The sequence below is a fragment of the Phacochoerus africanus genome, chromosome 12 (genome assembly GCF_016906955.1).
Source record: "Phacochoerus africanus isolate WHEZ1 chromosome 12, ROS_Pafr_v1, whole genome shotgun sequence".
NCBI lineage: Eukaryota > Metazoa > Chordata > Mammalia > Artiodactyla > Suidae > Phacochoerus > Phacochoerus africanus.
In genome coordinates this window covers 56,987,307-57,005,533 of record NC_062555.1, presented here as the reverse complement: position 1 = coordinate 57,005,533, position 18,227 = coordinate 56,987,307, and the positions used below count along the sequence as shown (strand labels likewise).

The 18,227-nt window shown below is 45.9% G+C and overlaps 1 protein-coding gene and 1 non-coding gene across 2 annotated transcripts in view; both read right to left on the bottom strand.

Moving 5' to 3' along the window:
- The window catches only part of C12H10orf67 (chromosome 12 C10orf67 homolog), a 135,496-nt gene extending 117,836 nt beyond the window's left edge, over window positions 1–17,660 (bottom strand). Inside the window, exons 1-3 of the mRNA XM_047754644.1 lie at window positions 17,439–17,660; window positions 16,134–16,152; window positions 11,215–11,668 (exon numbers count right to left, since the gene is read on the bottom strand). Coding sequence (XP_047610600.1) covers window positions 11,215–11,668; window positions 16,134–16,152; window positions 17,439–17,660 — 695 coding nt within the window. The remainder of the gene's footprint in view (window positions 1–11,214; window positions 11,669–16,133; window positions 16,153–17,438) is intronic.
- Window positions 17,661–17,780: 120 nt separating this feature from the next.
- On the bottom strand, window positions 17,781–17,918 carry LOC125113120 (small nucleolar RNA SNORA70). The gene has a single exon (XR_007131350.1). It is a non-coding gene; the product is annotated as a small nucleolar RNA SNORA70 (small nucleolar RNA).
- Window positions 17,919–18,227: the final 309 nt, after the last annotated feature.

The following is an 18,227-nucleotide window of genomic DNA, read 5'->3' as shown; positions in this document are numbered from 1 at the left end:
ATACGGTCGAATGTTAAGAATTAAAGAGTCTAGGTGAAGGGGACATGGGGGTCCTTAGTTTTATTCTGACAATTTTTCTGTAGATTTGAGATGATTTCAAAATTTCAACATGATTTTAAAAGTCATGTGCATCCTTCAAGCAAGCTCAAATTTTACTAATTTCACCCCATAAGAACTGTCAGTATTTCAGGGTTTGACGAACAATAAAACGTGAATTTGGAAGCAACATATAACACATCCCTGTGTGCCACTTCGGCGCCTTCTCCAAGTCACAAGTAAGGAGCCTATGTTTATTGGAGCCTAGAGGAAGAAACATCTAGACTGTAGTGCAAGCTGCTTTTCCACCTGGATGTCACGAGCCAGCAGATATGATGGTCCTTAAGAGCGTCTGTGACAAACACGTCTGCTCTGTGGATCCTGCGGCAAGCACCCATCATAAAACCACAGCAGAGACCTCTTGGATTTTGGATTTTGAAGCAAATGTTAACCCTCTTATACAGATGACTACCATCCTTTGAGAACCAGCTTCCGCTTGCTACTGAGCCTTACAAGAGATGGAATGCTTGGCCAGGAGTCATCAAGTGATCACATGGCTTGGGTTTCCAAGGAAAAAGTGGGTTTTGTCTGACTCTCCAAACCACAGAATTGGTCAAGGCATCTCAATCTCTCATCAGGTGGGAGTGCTTGTAAGACATCAGACGCACGCAGGGGGAAAGTAATTTACAGGAGTAGGCAGCTCTGCTGCACGGCTCTTCCTCAATCCACAGCTATGGCCTCGTGGGCAGTTCGGGATGATGAGTTGAAGAGGAAAAACTCAAGCCTGGTTGACAGATGGAGCTGCCACTAAAAGGTGGATACTTGCCACTGTATAGTCTCATTGAGAGGTGGTCCTGAGGAATAGCCATGAAGAGAGAGCCTCCCATGGAACAGAATCAGAAGGAATACCTATGGTTGTCTCCTTTCCCTGGATGAGAAGTGGCCAGAACCACCTATCTGTATGGATTCATGGGCAGCGGCTAAAGGCTTAGCTGGATAGTCAGGAACTTAGAAGCAACATGATTGAGAGACTGGTGACAGCAAGTCTAAGGAAGAGTTCTGTGGGGGGCCCTCGGAGAGTGGGCACAGGCTGTAAAGGTGTTTGTGAATGCTCACCAATGGGATCCACTGCAGAAAACGAGCTCAGGAATCAGGCAGGCAATGCGACACACTCTGTGGGCATCAGGCGGTTTCTGCATCCACCACAGTGCTCACTCAGTGACCTTTTGTTTGGCCATGGTGGCAGGGATGGAGTTCTGCAACACGGACTTCCCCTTCCCAAGGCTGGCCTGACCACTGCAAGCACTGAGTGCCTAGCCGGCCCACAGCAGAGACTAACACCGAGCCCCTGATACAGCAGTATTTACCCGTGAGGATAACCAGCCACCTGGTGGAAGGTTGATAACACTGAACCTCTTTCATCACCTTCACTGGAAGAGACAAATATTTGGATATGGATTTGCCTTCTCTTGTGAGGCACCCGCCAGAACCACCATCGACTGATTCATAGAAGGCCTTATCCACCATCACAGCACTGGGCACAGCATCACTTCTGATCCAGGTACTCTTTTCACAGCAAAAGAAGTACAGCAACAGGCTCATGCCCGCAGAATTGACTGGTCTTGTCAGCAGACAGGGTAGGAAGGTCCATGGAGAAAGAGAACCAGGCACAGCTTTCGTGACATAAAAAAGACCCTTTTGCTGGCTACATCTGTGGCATGCAGAAGTTCCTGGGCCAGGGATTGAACCCAAGCCACAGCAGTGACAATGCCTAGTCCTTAACCACTTGGTGACCAGGGAACTCCAAGAGAAGCCATTTTTGACCTAAGCCTGGGCACGAAGCTTGCCCTTGAATTGGTCTCAGTAATTAATGATCTAAGGGAAGTGGAGAAATGCAGGAACAAAGGAAGAACATTCCAGGAACAATAGTTCAGTGATAAAACAGACTCCTAGTTCCTCCTCACGGGATATACCTAACAGTCTGGTTCCTGTCTTCTTCGAATTCTGCAGGAACTAAAGCTCCCGCCCAGGTGGAGGATGGAATGAAGATGTTGATCTTTTCTGATCCTCGTGACTTCAATCTAAGCTTCAACTAAAGCTTAGACTCTGTCAACCTTTGCCCCAATGCTACGCTGAATTCTCTGCTCACACCCTTTGATGAATATTCACGTGCTCTTAGCTTACGACTTCCCAATTTTGCTTTTTGGGGAGACACTGCTTTGGGAAAGATCCCTGGTGCTATGCTTACTTGCCACAAGCAATAATTCCTTCCTTCTCCTGATCTCTGGCTCGGTTGACCCACCAAGAGGCCAACCCAGTTTTGGGATAACAGTCTTACTATGTATCCCACCACCCAGGAGCGCTGACCCAGTGGAAAGGCAGAATAGCTTATTGAAGACTCAGTCATGGAAACTGCGAGACAAATCCACGAAAGGATGTGGTCCTGTTTTATAGGATGCACCATGTGTTTTTGAAAGAGAGCAGAATTTGCCACCTCCAAATATGCCTCTTTGACGTAAGGATTCTCTTGAGCTAGTTATTTCTAAGAAACTACAGATAGCAGGAAAAGCTCTGACAACAGAGTCTCAGTCATGAGACATTTGCACTGATGAGGAAAATCTCCCTTTGTAAGGGTGTCTTCCAGGCTGTACCAGGAAGAGGAGGGTGACACTCTCTAGAAGCTCATGTCAATGGAGAAGGCATGGGCTTAAATCTGCATAACCCCCATCCCCTGGTTTACTGGGCTTTCCCTGTCACCTCCCATCCTCACCGCTAACCCCCGGCATTTTCTCTTGTCTTTAGCTGGAGATGGTATTTAAGGGGTGCTTGGGCCATGTCAGGGACTTACTCAGTTTTCCTGGGTATCTCCTTGTAGACAGGAGGTATCCATGTTATTAAACTTCTGTTGTTCTCTTTCTCTAGTTAATGTCTTTTATTACAAGGCGGTAGGTCTCAGCCAAGAAGGTAGAAAGGGTAGAAAGAAAATTATTTTTCTTCCCCTACACTTTTTTTTTTTTTTTTTAGTCTCTTAGGGCTGCACCAGCAGCAAAGGGAGGTTCCCAGGCTAGGGTCAAATCGGAGCTGTACCTGCCGGCCTACCCCATAGCCACAGCAACACGGGATCTGAGCTTCCCCTGCAACTTATACCACAGCTCGCGGCATCGCCAGATCCCCAGGGATCGAACCTGCGTCCTCATGGATGCTATCCGGGTTCGCCAACCACTGAGCCATGACAGGAACTCCATACACTTTGAATCAGTATGCAGGGCCATCTCTCCCATGGCCACAGGGCCAGGAATGGGGTGGGGGCGGGGCGGGGGAGATGGAGGAGGCTCCTCTACTATTACACCTAATAATTCACCCCAGAAATGACTGCTTCCTTCCCAGCAGCTTTGTGATCTGCTGGCTTGGAGGTCTTTGTTCCCAAGGGCAGAATGCTTCCACTGGGAAGCAGAGCAATGGTTCCACTCAATTAATGACAGTGGACTGAACTGATACCTGGCCTCTGTGTGAGCCTGACACCACTAAACCAAAGGCCAGGAGAGGGGGCACTCTACTGGCTGAAGCGATTCATTCTGATTATCAAGGGAAAGGTGGGTTGTTAGTACACAGTGGAGTCAAGGAGGAAACCAGGGGATTCTCCGGAGTGCCTCTTAGCATTTCCATGTTCAACAGTAAAGATTAATGGAAAAACACAGAAATGCCGGCAAAAGGCAGGATTTTTGAGAACCCAGGACGGTGAGGAATGAAGATTTGGATCTCCCAGCTACATAGAGAGCCTTGGCCTGCCTGTACCTTCCACCAAATTTCTTGGCCACTCGACAAGTCATTCCCATGGACCAGCTCTGACCAGCACTCTGCCAAGCTTCTCTACCACCAGTCACATCCTCTCCCAAGAAGTCTCGATCTTGGCGTTGGGTGGGGTGGGGTCTTCTAAATTCTTAGTTCCTTCCATGTTTGTTCTTTCTCTGCCCTTGGGGTCACGGCCGCACTTGCATTTGCTAGAACAATGCTGCTTAGAGTCTCTTACCACCTTTACCACTTTTTGCTAGTTAAAAATCCTTGCTGAAAGTTCCCATGTGGCCCAGAGATAAGAATCAGCATTGCTGCAGTTGTGGTATAGGTTGCAACTGTGACACAGGTTCAGTCCCTGGCCTGGGAATTTCCACAAGCTGTGGGTGACGCCAAAACAAACAAACAAACAAACAAACAAACAAACCCAAAAAATCCAGGGAGCTCTGCTTGTGGCTCAGCAGGTTAAGAACCCAAGTAGTATCTGTGACAATGCAGGTTCCACCCCTGGGTTTCACTCAGTGGGTTAAGGATCCAGCATTCCCGTGCGTTGTGGTATAGCTCGCAGATGTGACTTGGATCCTTCCTTGCAGCGGCTGTGGTGTAGGCTGGCAGCTGCAGCTCCAATTTGACTCCTAGTCTGGGAACTTCCATATGCCACATGTGCAGTCCTAAAAAGACAAAAAACAAACAAACAAACCCCTTCTTTTTTTTTTTGTCTTTTTGCCATTTCTTGGACCGCTCCCATGGCATATGGAAGTTCCCAGGCTAGGGGTCCAATCGGAGCAGTAGCCCACAGCCTATACCAGAGCCACAGCAATGCCAGATCTGAGCCGTGTCTGCGACCTACATCACAGCTCACGGTAACGCCGGATCCTTAACCCACTGAGCAAGGCCAGGGATCAAACCGGAAACCTCATGGTTCCTAGTTGGATTCGTTAATCACTGAGCCACATTGGGAACTCCACAAACAAACCCGTTCTTAAAAGTTAATAAGAAACAGGAAATATTTGTTTCTTGTTCAAATACTGGTGAGGTTTCTGCCTCCTGTCTGAAGCCTGAGTGCTACATCAATATAATAAATACAGGAGTTCCCGTCATGGCGCAGTGATTAACGAATCCAACTAGGAACCATGAGGTTGCGGGTTCGGTCCCTGCCCTTGCTCAGTGGGTTAACGATCTGCGTTGCCGTGAGCTGTGGTGTAGGTTGCAGACGCGGCTCGGATCCCGCGTTGCTGTGGCTCTGGCGTAGGCCGGTGGCTACAGCTCTGATTCAACCCCTAGCCTGGGAACCTCCATATGCCGCGGGAGCGGCCCAAGAAATAGCAACAACAACAACAAAAAGACCAAAAAAAATATATATATATATACATATATAATAAATACAAACAACCACCTAAACTGAACCTGTTTCTTTATATTCTTCAATGTCTCCCACTTTACAACCTCAGTAATTCATCACTCCAGACTAGAAATGCAATCCTTTACCCTCCTCAGTGCCAACAGCTCTTTTTACTATTCAGCTTCATTTTGCATTAAGCCTGACCATTATTTCTCCCCATTTTAAACAAAAGATCTATGGTAGGTAGTAATGAGTGTGACTAGTGATAAATATATAATGTTACATGCCAATTACATCTCAAAAATGGGGGGGGGGAAACAGAAGCGAAAAGAAAAAAAAAAACCCAAATATCTTCAGGATATGATTTAGAACCTTGGAACACTATTTTCAGTTATTGCCTCTGGTCTCATAATAGTATAGTAATACAATCTGATGTTTTAAAACCAGGCTCAAGAATCTTACAGAGACCCCCTTCAAAGTGTCTAAAAATAATATCAGTGCCTATTTACTGTGTTAAAGGGAAAACCACAGGCTCAAAATGGCATTACTTGTTCTAAAGCCTGTGATACCAAATCTAGACTTACTACCTGACTGAAGTGCAGTTTCAATCTTCCTCAGAAAAGTAATCTTAATCAACCAGACTGGAATTTTCTGGTCAACACCAAGAAGATAATCTGTCATGTGGGCCCTCTCCGTTCTGGCCCCCAGAGGCAGACAAGGCAAAATCTGCAAGATAAAACTCATGCCTTTCCTTTTCCTCCCAAAGATAAGTCGAAGCTTAAATACAAGGCTTTCTTTTCTTTTGCGAATTAGCTCCCTTGCCCCACCCATTTCCTATAAAAACCTCCCCTTCTACTTACCCCCCTGGAGCACCTAACAATGGCTAGACGGGATGCTGCCCAATTCATGAGTCACCTGAAAAAGCCTATTAGCTCTCCAAATGTACTCTGTTGAATTTTGGTTTTTTATACAATTGCGTGGAGTTCTGGTCATGGCTCAGTGGTTAGAGAACCCGACTAGCATCCAGGAGGATGCAGGTTTGATCCTTGGTCTCACTCAGTGGGTTAAGGATCCGGCATTGCCATGAGCTGTGGTGTAGGTCGCAGACTCGGCATAGACCAGCAGCTACAGCTCCAACTAGATCCCCAGCCTGAGAACCTCCATATGCCCCAGATGTCGCCTTAAAAAGACCAAAATAAAATAATAAAAATAAAAACATAAAATAAACAATTGCATGCTGCAGTTGTCTCCTGTGCTAGGTCAAGATATACGTCTTAATACACACACATTCTTCTTCCGTTATCTGGTTCTCTACTTTTCTTGTATTGAAGATGAGGAAGCTAAGCCTCAATAAAAGTAACTCATTGAAAATCAGAGGCCTAAAGTGACAGAGTCTTGTCCTCCATCCCGGGTGAGAACAGGTCTATGGTTCTCCAACCTTCAAGTCCTAATTTTTTGAGTGACTGATTCAGAAAGTTCCAGTTCATTCAGAATCTGAGAGAAACACAGAGGTTCACTCTTCAACTTCCTATCAAATTCCAAATGTCTCTAATTTTAGATGACAACCCCTCTGCCTAGAATGGAAACCCACATCATAACAAACTAAACTAGCTAAGTGGTTCCTACACAGTCCTTATTTATAGCCTCGGCAATTTGATTTCTGAATAATAGCTTGGTTGTTATGCACAAAATAGTCTTGGAAAAATAGCAATTACAGGGTTTTTTTTTTTAAATAAATGAGACACAAAATTAACATGTTAATTTATTATAGAAAACATCTATGAAAATTTATTAATAGAACGCAATGGCACTTCTCACTAAATCCTAGAATAGTCTAGCCTAACAAATGCTCACTAATGAATTAGTCAAAGAAAATGGCCTTAAGGGCACTCAACTTTCACTATGGAGTGCTGCTCAATTTTAAAGAAGGAAAACATTGCTTCCATTTTGCTCCTCTTCAAAGAACCGCATCGCCGATGTGCCCCAAGGCTCGCGTACTTCTTTTCACTCTCTTCCTGGGTGGACTCACCAAGTCTCCTAGCTCTAGAGCCATCTTTGTGCCAATTATTCCCACACTGGTAGAGCCACCCTGAACCTCTCTTCTGAAGTATAGGCTTGAAGGGTAGCAGAATATGGCATCTCAAAATATGCTCTTTTAGCATAAGGATTCTTCTGAGCTAACTGTTTTGAGAAACTGCAGACACGGGAGAAGCCCTAAGAAAGAGGATAGAAGTTACGCCTTTGAAAGGAAAGGGGATTTAAGGAAATCTCCATTTCCAACTGTCTTCCTCTCCTACCAGGAAGATGACTCTAACTCACGAAAGAAGTGTGTTGATGGAGAAAGCACCAATTTCCTCTCATCATCCTCTCCATTCCAGTTCACTGCAACTCCATCCCTTCCAGTAGGTCAGCTCAAAAAAATCAGTCTTTCCCATTCTGTGTCTATCTTCAAAATCGACTAGAAGAACCTGACTGTGTCACCACCTCCAACCACTAGAACCACGGTCATTTTTCACAAGGCATACTGTAATAGTCCCCTAATTGGTTTCCCTGTTTCCGCCCCTGTCCTCATTACAGTCTAATATCAAAACAATAGCCAGAGTAATTCTGTTGGAAGGATAAACCAGATTATGTCATTCCTCTGCTCCAACTCCCCCTTGTCTCCCCATCTGTGAGTATGACTGATTGAGTGACCGATTTTCTTTTTATAGCTGCACCTGTGGCATATGGAAGTTCCCAGGCTAGAGGTCACATTGGAACTGCAGCTGCCAGCCTACGCCACAGTTACAGCAACTCGGGATCCAAGCCACACCTGTTACCTACACCATAGCTTGTGGCAATGCCAGATCCTTAACCCACTGAGCAAGGCCAGGGATCAAACCCGCATCCTCACAGAGACAACATCAGGTTCTTAACCACCTGAGCCACAATGGGAACCTCGAGAGTGTGATTTATAATAAGAAATATATATATATTGGTTTTCATCAATGCTTCCTGCCTCACAGCAGCCCAAACCCTTGGAATTTCCTAAGGGTCAGGCACAACGGGAGAATCTTTTGTTATAATATTTAGTCTTCTGTCCTCAGCTTTGAAATAGTGGGAAAGGGTGAACTGTGTGTTCACCTTTTGTGGGAAGCCCCTTTTCAACCCCACCTGATTTTATGTTGAGGTGACTTCTGAAAAGCCCCTATAGATGGGGGTGGTTACTAGGGGAACCAACTATGATGAGAGGATTGGAACTATGGATACCACCCCCACACCCACTTCCAAAGGGGCTAGAGGTTGAATTAATCACAACAAGTCAATGATACAATCAATCCCGCATATGTGAAGAAGCCTTCATAAATATCTCTGAATTACAGAGTTCAGAGAGCTTCAAGGCTGGTGAACCAAAAAGAATTCATGTGTCAGGGGGGTGGCGCACCCCAAACTCCCTATGCTCAAACCCTTCCAGGCCTCACTCTATGTATCCCTTCCTCTGGTTGTTCATTCATATCCTTTAATATTCCTGTATAAACCAGTAGCCAAGTAAGTATGCTGGTTTCCTGAGTTCTGACCAATTTTTTTTGGTCTTTTTAGGGACACACTTGTGGCATATGGAAGTTCTTAGGCTAGGGGTCAAACTGGAACTGCAGCTGCCAGCCTACCCCACAGCCACATCAACTTAGTATCCCAGCCTACACCACAGCTCACGGCAGTGCAGGATCCTTAACCTACTGATCGAGGCCAGAGATCGAACCCATATCCTCATGGATACTAGTCGGGTTCTTAACCTGCTGAGCCACGATGGGACCTCCCGGCTTTAGCAAATTAATTGAACTTGAGGAGGGGGTCATGGGAATCTCTGATTATAGCTGGTTGTCAGAAGCACAGGTGACAACCTGGACTTGTGACTGGCCTCTGAAGAGGGAGGACAGATGTAGTCTTGGGGCCCTGGACCCGGAACCTGTGGAATCTGACACTATCTCCAGGTAGACCGTGCCAGAATTGAGTTAAACTACAAGACACAACAACCAGTGGTTACCAGTGGCGACAGGGAAGGAGATTAAGAGGTACAAACTATTGCATATAAAATAAGCTACAAGGATATGTTGTACAACATGGGGAATATAGCCAACATTTTATAATAACTATAAACAGAATATAACCTTTAAAAATTGTGAGTCACCATATTGTACACTTGTAACATATAATACTGTACAGCAACTAGACTTCAATTAAAAATAAATAAATAGGCAAACTACAGGACACATGGAATCAGTGTCTGCACCCCAAGGTCAATGCTGAAGTCCCTACCAGGATCTAGGTCCCACACCATCTGGCACCATCCTCTTACCTCTGACCTCATCTCCACTGTTCTCCCCGTGTCTCACCCTGCTCCAGCCACACCAGGCTCTTTGCTGGTCCTGCAACACTCAGGCTCACTCCTTTCTGCTTCCTGTCCTCTGCCTGGAACACTTTGTTCCCTGATAGATCAGAATGGCACTCCTCTTCCCCCCATAAGCCTGCATCTTCCCCCAAAGTCATCTCCAAGAAGACTTCCTGGACCACAGGCTCTAAAATTACAACCCCCATCTCCACTCCACACACTACTTCTTCTGCTCCCTCCATGCTCTTTCCTCCTTAGCACTCAACCACCACGTAACTTATTTATTATACAGTTGGCTCGTTTATGGCTGGTTTCCTGACTAGAATGTAAACTTCACAAAGGACAGGTTTCCCTCAGTGTGTGAACTGCTGCCTCCCCTGCGCCAAATTCTTCCCTCAACCCAGGACTGCCATCAGAACTGAGCCTCTGCTACCCACTCACAGCAGATCCCAGAACACCAGCACCTGTGGGGGAAGAGATGTCCACATGGGCATCCGTGGTTCCTTTGTTCAGGCAATAAGCACTAACCGAGCTCTGGCACTGTCAGTCTGTCCACTGAGCACAGCCAGGACAGCTTTGCTGGAGAAGCTCCTTGCCACGGGATGCCAGGGAATCCAGGGCAGGAAGTCATTCCTATCGGTCAACTAGAACAGGTTAGACCCAGTGCCCGCGGCGCTCACCATCCACTACCGCCAATGTGTGCTTTCACAACCATCAGTCGACCAGGTTCTGTATGCACCCTGATCCCTTTGAACCATCACACCCACTTAATACAGGTGGGCCGGGGCAGATGAGCTCATTGCATCGGTCCTTACCCCTGGACTCTGGCCCTGTCTTCTTACATGAGGCCCTTGTCGTAGGAAATACTAAGCGTCCCATAGCAGCTGACCTAAAGCGGCCATTGAGGGATGTCAAAAGGTTGTTCTCTTTTTTTAGGGCCGCGCCTGCAGCATTTGGAAGTTCCCAGGCTAGGGGGTCCAATGAGAGCTGCGGCTGCTAGTCTACGCCACAGCCATGCTAAATCTGAGCCACATCTGTGACCCACCCGGCAACGCCAGATCCGTAATCTACTGAGGGAGGCCAGAAATCAAACCCACAACCTCACAGGGTTCTTAATCACTGAGGCACAAATAAGAACTCCTTCAAAAGGTTTTTAGAAAGAAGGTTTTTTTGTTGTGTTTTGTTTTTCAAAAACAGAAGCTCTACAGCATCCAAATAAAACTGGGGCAGAGGGGGCCAAGAAAGATTATGAGACGGAAGAACTGTAAAAAAAGGCACACACTTCTGTGGTACTACGTGTGTGACACTCTTCCAAACACCTTACCCAGGCTGACGCATTGCATGTTCACTCTGAACTATGAAGCAGGCACTATTCATCGCCGTCATGGCTGTTTTCCCGGTGAGGTAACGCGGCACAGACAAGTTAAGTAACTTGCCCAACTCTTGGGCCCTGCAGAGTGTCGTTAGGATTCAAACCCAGGCAGTCTGGCTCCAGAGTCTGTGCTTAGCGTACACAGTACATTGTGGAAATCAACACAGCATCCCTGCGGCCCCGAGTCAGGGGCCCGGGGGGCTGTGGAGCGCGGGAGGGGTGTGGGGCGCGGGGGTGGGGCGCGGGGGGGCGGCCCCGCGGGTGGGTGGGGCAGGCAGCGCGGGGCCGGTGTGCCCGGGTCACCTGGGGCTGGAGCGGAACTGTTCAATAGTGGACTCCAGGCTCTCGATGATCTTCCAGCACTCCTCGGTCTCAGGCGCGTCGCCACAGCTCTCCATGGGAGCCGCGGAGGTGGCCGCCCGGCCGTGCGCCTCCTGCGGAGTCCAGAAGCCGGCGTTCGTTGCTATGGCGACTCCCGGGGAACCGACTGAGCGCGGGAATCCCGGGGCGCGGACGCGGCGGGCGGCCTGCGGGCAGCGGGTGTGACCTGGGGTCGCCCGGCTGCCGCCTCCACCGCCCGCTTGGCGCTTCCACCGCCGGTCTGGCTCAGAGCTTCCTGAGCAGGCGCGCTCTTCCCTGAATGCGCACGGGCCAAGCTGCTGCTGACCTGTCCCCAGGAAAGCAGGACTCCTGGTGAGACTAAAAACCCAGCCACGCCGCGAACTCTTCTCGCCTTCTCGGGGCCCCAAGGTCAGAGCTCAGTCTCCTGCAAGGCCGGGCGCCCGAGCGTGTGGATTCCTGGGCTTTCCCCCCATCTCAGCACTCCGCTCAGCCTGAGGTCGAAATTCGGCAGCACTGGTTTTGTGACCTTCCGCCCTATGCTAAAAGTCATCCTCAGGGAGGATGAAAAATAGTGCCGCCATCTAATAACGATGCCCTGTACGTAATGAGCCTGGGGCTTCCGAGCAATCCCATAATAAGTGGGAAGCAGGCAGCCTGATGCATTGCCTACACCTGCCACCTGACCACAAACAAAGGTACGCGTTCCTGGACAAAAATGTCTTCGCAGAGATTAAACAGGCTTACATTCCTATTTAATATAAAAGGTCAGAACCAGCGCATTAAGTTTTAAGCTATACCGTGTTCTGTGGAATTCACTTTTACTAATTTAAGAAATTCTTTATGGTGAAACTGTTTCTCATCCTGTATTTCTTTTTTTCTTTTTGTGTCTTTTTAGGGCTGCACCAGGGGCCTATGGAGGTTCCCAGGTTAGGGGTGGAATAGGAGCTACAGCCCCCAGCCTATGCCTCAGCAATGTCAGATCCGAGCCATTCGTGCAACTTAACACCGCAACTCAAGGCAACTGCGAGATCCTTAACCCACTGAGCAAGGCCAAGGATTCAACCCATGTCCTCATGGATACTTGTGGGGGTTCCTTAACCGCTGAGCCACAGCAGGAACTCCTCATCCGGTATTTAAAATGGTGTATCAGTCATTGCCATTGCTAGCAAACATCTACCCTGATATGGTTAATATGTCATTGCCTGGCTTTAGAGCCAAGTAGAGTATATTTTCATCTCAATCTGTTGTCTACAGGAAAACAATATTTTCTCTCTCATAATGATTATGTAAAAAGAAGTCAGTTTGGTATTAAAAGCTCAAAATACAAAGAATAAATCACTGTAGCATTTTCACTACTCTTATATTTAAAGACAAAGATGAAAAAAGTCCCAAATGCCAAGCAAAAATCATAACCAGGGCCAAAACACTCTTCCATGAAGATTCATTTTCTTTCAGGAAGGTGAAGAGAGGAAGAAAAAAGCTACCTTTACTCTACGGTGGTTTTTATTTTCAAAATCTAAGTTCCAAGTCTACTTAGGAAAATATTACTATATAATCAAACCAGCATTTAAATATAATTACATATACATGTTAGTATAATACATATTAAATTGTTTAAAGAGAATTTTTATTTTACCACAGTGCATATAAAAATTTTTTAAATGAGGGAGTTCTCATTGTGGTTCAGCAGTAATAAATCCGACTAGTAACCAGGAAGATGCAGGGTCGATCCCTGGCCTCACTAAGTGAGTTAAGGATCCAGTGTTGCTGAGAACTGGAGTGTAGGTAGCAGACCCGGCTTGGAACTGGCATGGCTGTGGCTGTGGCTGTGGCTGTGGCTGTGGCCGGCAGCTATAGCTCCAACTGACCCCTAGCCTGGGAGCTTCCATATGCCTCCAGTGTGGCCCTCAAAAGCAAAACAAACAAACCAAAAAAACTGGGTCAAGATAGTGAAAAGACTGACAGGCTTGTGGCTCTTTTGCTAATGCAATGCTAAATGAATATTTTGAAACTGAGGAGGGAGATCTCACAGCAGATTTCATGAGTCATTGGTCAGCTCTGTGCAGTGTTGGTTGACCTTTCGTTACACCGTCCCACAAAAACAGTACCGAACAAAACCTCTTTGTTTGAAACCAGGCTATATAGCATACCAAGGAGCTTCAGATTTCAGTGTCTAGGAGACCAAGTTATGATGATGATTGTTTTTGAAACTATTAACTGCATAACCCTTCTTATCAGTTACCCACATTTACCTCCAGGGTTTCTGGCTTATACAATTCTTCATTTCAGGTCATATTCCCACCTCCTATACCTGGGGTCCACACTGTCAAAGCATATAGCATACTAAATCCAGACCTTTTGTAGCACATGTTGAATTCCTTGTTAATGGAAAGCTCATGAGCTCTGGAGTAAACATTTAAAAAAAATAGTAGCTCTGAAACTCGCTTGCTTTATTTAGTACATTGGCCAAGGTTTTTGTTTTTTATGGGTTTTTTTTTTTTTTGATGGTGGTTGTTGTTTTAACATCTCTGAGCCTCTCCTTTCTTACCACTATAAACTGGATAATGATCCTTTCTCAGAGTGGTTGGGAATAATCCATAAAGTGAGAGAAGCAGGCAGCACATGGAATATGTTGCAAGTCAAATGCTAACCAGGCCTTCAAGGAGCATGTTCCTTCTTTCTAAACCACAACTGAGGGATGCCTTGTTTAAAGTTTTCCATTTTTAAAACGTTGAATATTTCATAAGCTAAAGTAATTCTTATCTGCTCAATTAGTAGGACTTACCCGATTTAAAATTTTCAAGTGTTTCCCTGAAACATGTATAAATATAATGTGCCCTTATATGAAAATTTCACCTACCAATTATTAAAAGTGTTAACATCTCAGATTAAATAGCATGAGGTTTTGATTAAGAGTCAAGTGCTGGCTCTAAACATAGTAATTTTTATATTCCAGTTGGATATTATCAGTTCTAGAGTCTAATAAAAGCCAAGAGGGTTTCAGTGTAAGTTTGTAATTTAAATTCTTTCTAGAGCGTCATCCTATGTAAAGTGCTTATTTTTCTTTTATCGCCAGCTATAATCTATGATTATGTGGTACAGGCTCTGTTATGTAAACTTGTTTTATGTTGTGCTTCATCCAGAACCAAAGTTCTTAAATAAAGAGTTGAAAAAGGAAACAGCAAGGCCCTCAGCCAGGACCATATTGTGTGTGCTACTATATCCTTTATGGAAAAACTCCTGAGACTAGATCACTTTAATGTCTTGGATTTTGCTGCAATGAGATAACGTGTCCCCTCTTGTAAAAATCCTTCAGTATGTGTTATCTGGCTACAGCTGAAAATCAAGATGAGAGGCACGGGAGGGAGTTTGGACACTTTGAGAGAAAATTTGGATCGTAACCATCAAACGGCCTTGACCACTATCATAAAGACTCTCCTGTATATAAAGCTAAGTTTAGACCTTTAGAAGGGGGAGGGAGGGGGTCAATTAAAATGTAAAGAAAATGGTAGAGTTTTAGCCATCTGCAGAAGTGAGCCCAGCTGGCAGAAGATTTAAGAAGGAACCCGCCCCTGAAAGGAATTTGGGAAATCACCAGGTCTGGTCATGTGACCAGAGTGGGTCTTCACACCCGGGATGTAACTTAGGAAATCTGTAACACAGCCATTGCAACGTACAGTGAGGTGGTTCAGGAAAGGGAGAAGTCTCAATGGAGAGGAATGAAAAGGCAGTTACCATATTTTATGCCATCTAAGATTTCATCCAAAGATGTTAAAAATGTGAGTCTTAGAATCCGTGAAAGAAAGTAGAGGAGGAATTTATCAAAGTGTTTTTCAGGGGACTCCACTTCATCAAATCCTGGAGGGATCTAGTCTCATGAAAAGTGGAACACTCATTGGGCTTTTCCAAAACTTGGATAAAGTACCTGCATAGAACCATCTAGTTCTCTGTTCTTTTGCCAGCTTGCCAATAACTCAGAGTCGCAGGTACATAGATTTCCAAGAAAGACTTGGTCTAGACAGCAAAACTGTGATTTTGACTAGTGTGAGTAGTCCCCTATAGCCTTACCTAGGAACTGATAAAATACAGGATTGAGATCCATCTGTGTGAGGACTAGACTCAGAGGCAGGGCTTTCCCCACAACGAACCACCAAGTCAGGCTTTCCTGGGCAGTCAGCTCAGCTCTCATTAACATCCTGTCGCTCCAATGTCAGGCAACCTTCATTGTCCTTCACCTTGAAACTCTATTTTGGAAACATGGCAGAAGAAAAATTCAAACGTAGCAATTATGAGAACTAGCAGAAAATGCCGGCCATAGGAGAATACATTAGCATGAAACCCAGGCTGTTATGGTTATGAAACAGTGTAGTGTAGACTGAGAAGTGTTATGTATGTGTAACACAGGTTATGCCAGCATCAAGCATGTAACCAATGTGCTGATCAGGAGCACACCGTCCAGGGACAGTCCAGCCACCGTTGCTTAAATCAGGAAGCCCATGGGGCAGAAGGGAGTATTCCAAGCTCTGCTTGCTGTTAATGGTCCTAGACCAACAAGCCACACTGTGCCAGTTCATGTACTGAATGTCAGCTGTGGCTTTTTATTGGGTTGACTTATATGGTAGAAATAGGCTTAAATTGGTGAATTTAAAGATCTTCAAGATATGTCAGTCAGCTAAAATAGTTCAGAAGTCCTCCCACCCTTGCAGGGACAGTATGCAAGAACCTCACAAAGGCTGTAACTTAAACCCTGAGGGATGGGGCTTGAGTCCCTAATGGCTTTCCATCCAGCCTTTGCTTTGTAGTTGCCTGATGCCTACTAAAAGAACCTAGAAACTTGCTTCTGGAAAGTTATCACATCTACTTCAAGGAACCAACCATACCTGGCAGTAGGCAGAGTACCTGAAAGAACAGAAAGGCAGAACTTTGTAGACTTCATCAGACAGGTTGCATATGAGTTTATTTAAAATAAATGTCCAGGAGTTCCCGTCGTGGCGCAGTGGTTAACGAATCCGACTAGGAACCATGAGGTTGCGGGTTCGATCCTTGCCCTTGCTCAGTGGGTTAAGGATCTGGCGTTGCCGTGAGCTGTGCTGAAGGTCACAGACGCGGCTCGGATCCCGAGTTGCTGTGCCTCTGGAGTAGGCCGGCAGCTACAGCTCTGATTAGACCCCTAGCCTGGGAACCTCCATATGCCGAGAGAGCAGCCCAAGAAATCACAAAAAGATAAAAAAAAAAAAAAGTCCAAGGAGTTCCCTGGTGATGCATTGGGTTTAAGACCTAGCATTGTCCCTGCTGTGAACTCAAGTTCTATCCCTGGGCCTAGAAACGTCAGCATGCTGTGGGCATGGCCAAAAATAAATAAAATAAAATAAAATGTCCAAGACTTGGCTTCATTATAAGCTGAGAGCAAGCTTGTGGGAAAATAGCTAACCATGACCTTCATCAAATTTCTTTAAAGGGTATAGTAGCTACCCAAAGAAACCTAAGAATTGCATGTGACCAAATTAGGTGAGTTTTCTGGGAAGCCAGAAGAAATCAAAAGCTTCCTTAATATGACTGATTTTAATATATAAAATCTCTATCTTATTGATCCTTGTATCCCCAGGGCAACCCATGTCATCCCATAGTAGGTGTTGATTAGGTATCTATCAAGTGAATCAGTGACTAAGTATCTCCGAATAATTTCTTTCAAAAAGCCTGTCATGGCTCAGTGGTTAACGTTCTTACGTTAAGGTTCGATCCCTGGCCTTGCTCAGTGGGTTGAGGATCCAGCATTGCCGTGAGCTGTGGTGTAGATCGTAGACGAGGCTCGGATCCTGAGTTGCTGTGGCTCTGGCGTAGGCCTGCGGCTACAGCTCTGATTAGACCCCTAGCCTGGGAACCTCCTCATGCTGCAGCAGCAGCCCTGGAAAAGGCAAAGAGACAAAAAAAAAAAAAAAAAAAAGCCATTCCTGGAGTTCCTACTGTGGCATAATAGTAGTCCAATATGGAAAAATGAAATGTTTTATGTATCAAACTGGCTGGGCCATCATGCCCAAATACATGGTCAGATATTATTCTGGATATTTCTATGGGAGTGTTTTTGGATGAGATTAACTTTTTTGTGGGGTGGGGGACAGGAAGGTAGCTTATTGGTGGATATAAGGAGGGATCAGCACCAAACCTCTCATGCATGCAGGGCTCACCCAATTGTCCAGGAGGCCACAATTAGGAATGTATTTGACCCCATTGCCATCCAGGATGAGCTGCTTTTCTGCCACCATGATTTCAAATTCATCCACATTAAACATAGCAAATCCCCACTTCTTGGAGATGTGGATCCTCTGGCAGCCAAGGAACTTGAACTTGGCCCTGAATTGGGCCTCAATCACATGCTCCTTGTTCAGCAGCTTGGTGTGGATGGACATTATGACTCGGCCAGTGTGGACCCTGCCCACTGTGCCTCGAGGCTTTCCAAAGGTACCACACATACCTGCCTGGAGTCTAGGTTGGGGACGGCATTCCAATCATGAATGTCCACTGGAAAGGACTGTCTCTAAGGTCCATTAGTGCAACCCATACAGGAAATAGGCTGTGTATACTACCTAGGAGGCTGCTGTTTGCAACCATTGCACACAGGGCCCCCATGGGGGAAAGAGCACCATGGTTGGCTCAATTGGCTACAGAGAGATTAACATTTGAATCAGTGGATTTTGAGTAAAGCCTATTATCTTCTAGACTATTGGTGGACTTCACCCAATCAGTGAAAGGCCTGAATAGAACAAAAGGCTGTCTTCACCTGAGCAAGAAGGAATTTTGCAGCAGCTGACCTTCAGACCTGGAATGGGACATTGGCTCTTTCCTGAGTCTTCAGCCTGATGATCTTCAAATTAGAACCGTAGCATCAGCTCTCCTCTGGGCCTATAGCCTGCCTGTCTACTCTGCAGATTTGGGATTTGGCAGTCTCCATCATCATGTGAGTCAATTTCCTAAAA